General features: G+C 38.8%; 1 protein-coding gene across 2 annotated transcripts; it reads left to right on the forward strand.

The window, feature by feature from the left end:
* The first annotated feature begins 1,740 nt into the window (after nt 1-1,740).
* On the forward strand, nt 1,741-4,611 carry cetn2 (centrin, EF-hand protein, 2). 2 transcript variants are annotated; one of them, XM_074674936.1, is made up of 6 exons: nt 1,755-1,886; nt 1,989-2,069; nt 2,287-2,451; nt 2,558-2,686; nt 3,580-3,717; nt 3,838-4,611. In XM_074674936.1, the coding sequence occupies exons 2-6, from the start codon at nt 2,067-2,069 to the stop codon at nt 3,925-3,927; spliced, it is 525 nt and encodes a 174-aa protein (XP_074531037.1). In that variant the 5' UTR covers nt 1,755-1,886; nt 1,989-2,066; the 3' UTR covers nt 3,928-4,611. The 2 variants fall into 2 exon arrangements, with proteins under 2 accessions (XP_074531036.1, XP_074531037.1); XM_074674935.1 differs by having other exon boundaries at nt 1,741-2,069.
* The last annotated feature ends 1,029 nt before the right edge of the window (nt 4,612-5,640 follow it).

The following is a 5,640-nucleotide window of genomic DNA, read 5'->3' on the forward strand; positions in this document are numbered from 1 at the left end:
CAATCAGTGAGGATACGGATATGCCACCGGTCTCTCGTGCCAGGACCCCGCCCTCTATATGTGCAGCCTGTGTGAGCCAGTGAAAAGTGGAGGAAACAGTTAACTATTTGATTTTGTAAAGGATAGATTGTCTGTGACTCGTGTAAAGTATTGAGAAAGAATGGAGACTGAGATAAGTGTGACTTCACCTAAAAAAGAGAGAAAAAAATATGTTATTTATTCGTTTATTTGGCATGGACTTGCAATAATACATAGTCACAAAAAAAGAAACTATTTGCAGCTGATGCCATGCAAGTGGAGTTTATAGCCAAGGCTTATTCTCAACTCCTGTCCCTGGTTGGGCCTTTCTACATTACATAAAACAATAAATTACATCACATAAAAACACAAGAAATTACACATTAATAAACGTTAATAAAATCTATTTTTAAAAAAACAACAACAACAACAAACAAACTAAATCTTTTCAAAAATAATAATGTTAAAATTAATAGTCAAATAAATGAATAATAATAATGACTACAAAACTAAAGAAAGTAAGCAAAAAACATGTTGATATCAAACAAGTTAAACAAGAAACGTGTTGATGTCAAAGCTGGTTGAACTATAAAATGTGAGCGGCCCAACACCAGCTGCTTTTGACCCTCAGGGTATGGGCATAAGACGCCCTCAAAACGCTAGATATGTGCCCACTGTGGTGGCCCTGCAGTAGAAAACACAACGACCACAAGACAGAAAGAAAGAAAGAAAGAAAGAAAGAAAGAAAGAAAGAAAGAAAGAAAGAAAGAAAGAAAGAAAGAAAGAAAGAAAGACGGACAGACAGAAATGTGAAGAAAACAAAACAAAGAAAAAAATGCTATCACAAAAACCCAAAGTAACTTTTTTAAGAGAAAATAGGGCAGACATTTTTGAAATGGTGAGGACAAATAACAACTGGTTTGATTTTATTATCTTTTCATTACTATTCCAATATTCTTCCTTTTTGTGTATAAGGGCAGCTGTAATAAGTGAATTCATTTCTGATTCTGAAAACAGCATGCTCCCTCTTATGGTGAGTGATAATGTTGCAAATATAAACTTGAGGAACATATATTGTTTTAATTTTTATGTTTAATGAATAAATTGTTTTAAGCAGAAGGTTTCAACTTTTGCCTGAAGTTGTAGATCGAATCTCTTGGAGTTGGGCAGTGGACAACCCTGAATTCTGATTCTGAAATTTCCCCTGGTCGTGATAATTATGATAGGTTCACCTTAGACCTTATAATTTATGTGATGCACAAATAAACTGTGCACTATTTGAGGCAGGCAAGAAGACTGTATTCAAAGATTAAAGTCTCATTAAACATTAAAGTCGATTAAAGTCTTAATCTTTATTATCACTACGTTGAATATGAACCATTCTTGACCTCTAACACTAGATGGTGTATTTGAGCTTTTTCCGGAGTAACAAGAGCACAAGCAGCGCTGGTAAAAAAAATTTAAATTTTTTTAAAAAAAAAAAAATAATTATAAAAATAAAAAAAGCTGTATATTGAGGAGAATATTTTCTTTAACCAAGTATTTTTAGTGAAGATTTTATAGTTAAATACTCAGTATTTTTGATCGTGTCTAAACCCCGTGATGTGCTGACACCAATCAGCTTTTTGCCCGACTGGTGCGTTCGAATACAATTCTCATTAGTCCCGTTATTCGAGTTCCCTCCAAGTCTGGCGGTGCTCCCACGGCTCCGGGCACAAAGAGCAAACATATCTAACGTCCTGACTCCATGATAGCAGCTGTTTGAAGAGCAGCAGAACCTGTGCATGCTATCAGGTTATCATCACGTTTTCTTATTTTTGCACGGATCTGTGGATGTCCCCGGGACAAAGAAGGACACGAGTCTTGGGGTAAACAAAAAATATACCGCGAATAGTGTAAATAAAAGGCCAGTGCGAGCAGTTGATGCGAAGTGTAAACCGTTTGAACCTTTTCCCCTCCCTAAATAATAGGGAGGCAGCATCGCCTGAGAAAACCCACTGATTTAAAAATAGATTTTTTTTTTATCTTCATCAACTGCATAGAGACGAATGGTAAGTAAGATATTTTAATAATGATTTAATGTATGAATGTCTGTTGCATCTGAGCAAATATTTCTTGACAGTTCCTCCTTTTAGAGGGAAACATCCCTTCATAGGTGTGGAACAACTGACCATAGGCTGCCGTCAACAGGGAGGTCGTGACTCTTTGTTCTGCTGCCATTTAGTGCTTTTCTCTCTCTCTCTGCCTCCTTTCTGATATCGCATCCAGGCAACCAGTGCCAAGAGACCATCCCTACAGGGTCCCGTCCCACCTCCCCGTAAGAAGACAACCCCTAAACCAGAGCTGACGGAGGAGCAGAAGCAGGAGATCAGGGAGGCCTTTGAGTTGTTTGACACTGATGGATCTGGATTCATTGATGTCAAAGAGCTCAAGGTAATAGTATTAAACAAGGATACCAATCAATGTGTGTCTAATGCAAAGAGACGTGACATTTTGTATGTGTGTGTGTGACTCTCCATCTTTCACTCCACCGTTTCAGGTTGCAATGAGAGCTCTGGGTTTTGAACCCAAGAAAGAGGAGATCAAGAAGATGATTGGTGAGGTGGATAAGGACGGCACAGGGAAGATATCCTTCGCTGATTTCCTTGCTGTCATGACACAGAAAATGGTGGGGATTTGTGTCAAGAAATACAACGTTCCTGCCCCACAAGCAGGGCTTGACATTAACTTTTTAGCTCACCAGCCACTGTGGCTAGTGGTATCCCTGGGTTACTAGCCACTCAGTATTTTCACTGGCCACAATTTGTTGTTGGATAATTATGTTCAATATGATTTAAGCCGATGATGACATGCTAAAGTTAACTTAAAAAAGATTTACAACCTCTTTAAATGTAAATGACCCCTATGCACACTCAAAACAAGACTACATCAGTGTTAAAATCCACTGGTCCTTAATCAGGTATTCAGCTCTGATAAAGTTGTGTGTAACATTGTGCTCCTTTCATATGAAAATATGTAGTCTATTAAGACATAGTAATTAAAATAGTAGTTTGTTATTGCTTATAATAAAATGGTAAAGGGGATTAATTGAACTGATAAAAACTCAGCAAGAGACACTGTCTGCTGAAATATTTATTAAGGATTGTAGTCAGAAAATCATTTCTTTTTTCATGAGAATGACAATGAAGGAGAGGTAAATTAAATTTCCTCAGAGTCATCTTTTTGCTTATCTCTCTGCTCCATGATTGAAATAAAATTCAAACCGCCAAAGTGGCCAGTGGGAGCGGCGGTGTTACCAGCCACTGCTGAAATCCACCTGCATTTGGCCGGTTGGCCGGTGTTAATGTCGAGCCCTGCCCACAAGGCTCGTTGACTTCACTTGACATGAACTCTGTGCCTTTGGAAATATGTCAAATTGACCACTGATGTCTTCACAGAATCAAATCAAATTTGTGTTGTGGCACTACAACATGAGTACAATAAATTGTTCTCTAAGCTGAATTCAAAAGTGAGGGTAAGACTTACTTTGATAAAACTGCTCTCCAACCTTTTCGATTCTAGGCTGAGAAAGACTCCAAAGAAGAGATCCTGAAAGCTTTCCGCCTGTTTGATGATGACGAGACGGGCAGGATCTCATTCAAGAATCTGAAGAGAGTGGCTAAAGAACTGGGAGAGAACCTCACAGATGAAGAGCTGCAGGTAAACCACTTAACTTAGCAATGCAAGTATCCTCATTGATGCTTCCAAAGAAGTCTTATTTTTCTTTTTTAAGCATTCAAGACTCTTAATTTCCTCTCATTTTGGGGGTGTTTTCTACAGGAAATGATTGATGAAGCAGACAGGGATGGAGACGGAGAAGTGAACCAGCAGGAGTTTCTGCGAATCATGAAGAAAACCTGCCTGTACTGATAGAAATGCATGACATGCAGGGAGCTGCTGCTGCTGCTGGTTCGACTTGTGATGCTGCTCATATAGATCTACTTCTATCTACAGATTTGTGTTTTCTCATCATCGTATTGTTGTGCCATATGTTTTTACATCAGATCAAGGTTCAAAATACTTCACTGGAACAGCAAGAGTACACTTCTTCGTACCGTTATGAAGAGCACATTGATAATCTTTCTGATAAAATGTGAGTCACCATGAAATACTCAGTGCCTGTGTCAGTTCAGTGACAAACAATACATTCCATTGCTTTTGTTTGGAGAGAGCAGTGTGAGCTTTAAAGTTCATTTGTGTGTATACTGTGCTCTATCCTTGTTCATACACGGTTTTTTGTTTTTGTTCATATCTGCAGGAGTTTCAGATGTATTTATTTTAAGCCGTTTATTAGCAGCACTGATGGTTTGGAAGTGCCGTCTCACCTCAGTGCTACCTGTGGATTTGTGCCTGTGCCTCTCTAAAGGGAGAATCATTACATCAGGGAAGCAGCCTGAACCTCCACGACCTTCTTTTTCTTGTAGCATGAGTATTTATCCCTCTGCTAATTGTAACTTTTCCTCTAAATGTTTTGTATAATACAGAGTGACTTTAAAGAGCAGATATGCAGAGCTTATGTGTTTGAAGTACAGATTAAATATCTTGAAGCATTTAGTCTTGTCTTTTATCATTACTGTCTCCGCCGTGTGTAGGTTTTCTGAGTGGGGTTGGGAAACAAGAAGGTGAATGAATTTTGCTTTCACATTTAAGACCACGAGAGCAAGTTAATGGACATCAGTGAGGTCTTGTTTATAATCTGATTTGCTGTGCTACTCTTGATTTCTTATCGATATAGATTGAAACATGATCAGTGCCTTTTCAACCTCAAGAGAACAGCAAACGACAACTGACTGTCAAGACTGGTGTATCAGTAAAACCTACATGTGCCCAAAGAAATGTACCGATACCTTGATAGCACAGAATATCAGACCAAGGGTCACAGATGTTCAACTCTCCCTGGATTTAAAAGAAGAGCATGCCAACTGACAGAGCTGCTGAAACATTATGGTGTGCTTCCATTGACATCAGAATTGGGAAGTGGGAAAGACATCATCTCTAAATCAAAACCGTTCCAGTTCCCAAGTTGGAAAAACTTGCCAAAGCAGCAATATTTCTATATTTTAACATCAAACAGTAGTACGTATATGGCTGATTTATCTCGATGGACACAAGTCAGAAATGCTAAAATAAACACAGTATAACAGGAGCTTTGTTACAGTTTACATCCAGGGCAGCCATCTTTGATTATAAACTCAGGGGACGGCTTGGATCTGCCACTTCCCAGAAGGAAATTCCAACCTTAGGGGGAGCTCCAGTTGAAATTTCTCACTCTGAACTTGCGAATCCAGACTTTCGAGTAAAAATGAAACACACCATTAATACTGACTCTTGAGTATTACTTGATGGTAAAAATAGAGCTTTGAATCCAAAGTGGTTTAACTGATGCCACCCGAGGCTGGCGTCTTTCCCAATTTACCCGACAGGGGCAATTTAAACTGGGAGTACAATAGGTGGGTTGGGTTACCTGTGATGTCAAGGACTTTTTGGTACAAACTCTACTGGCATCTGTGGCTTACTAATGATTTAACTGTGGCAAGCAACACATCTGTAAAGAAGTTGGCCTAGGTGTATAATTTCCAGCAG

Source organism: Halichoeres trimaculatus, unplaced genomic scaffold (assembly GCF_033239565.1).
Source record: "Halichoeres trimaculatus isolate MK-OKI-2021-1 unplaced genomic scaffold, fHalTri1.1 fHalTri1_scaffold_7, whole genome shotgun sequence".
NCBI lineage: Eukaryota > Metazoa > Chordata > Actinopteri > Labriformes > Labridae > Halichoeres > Halichoeres trimaculatus.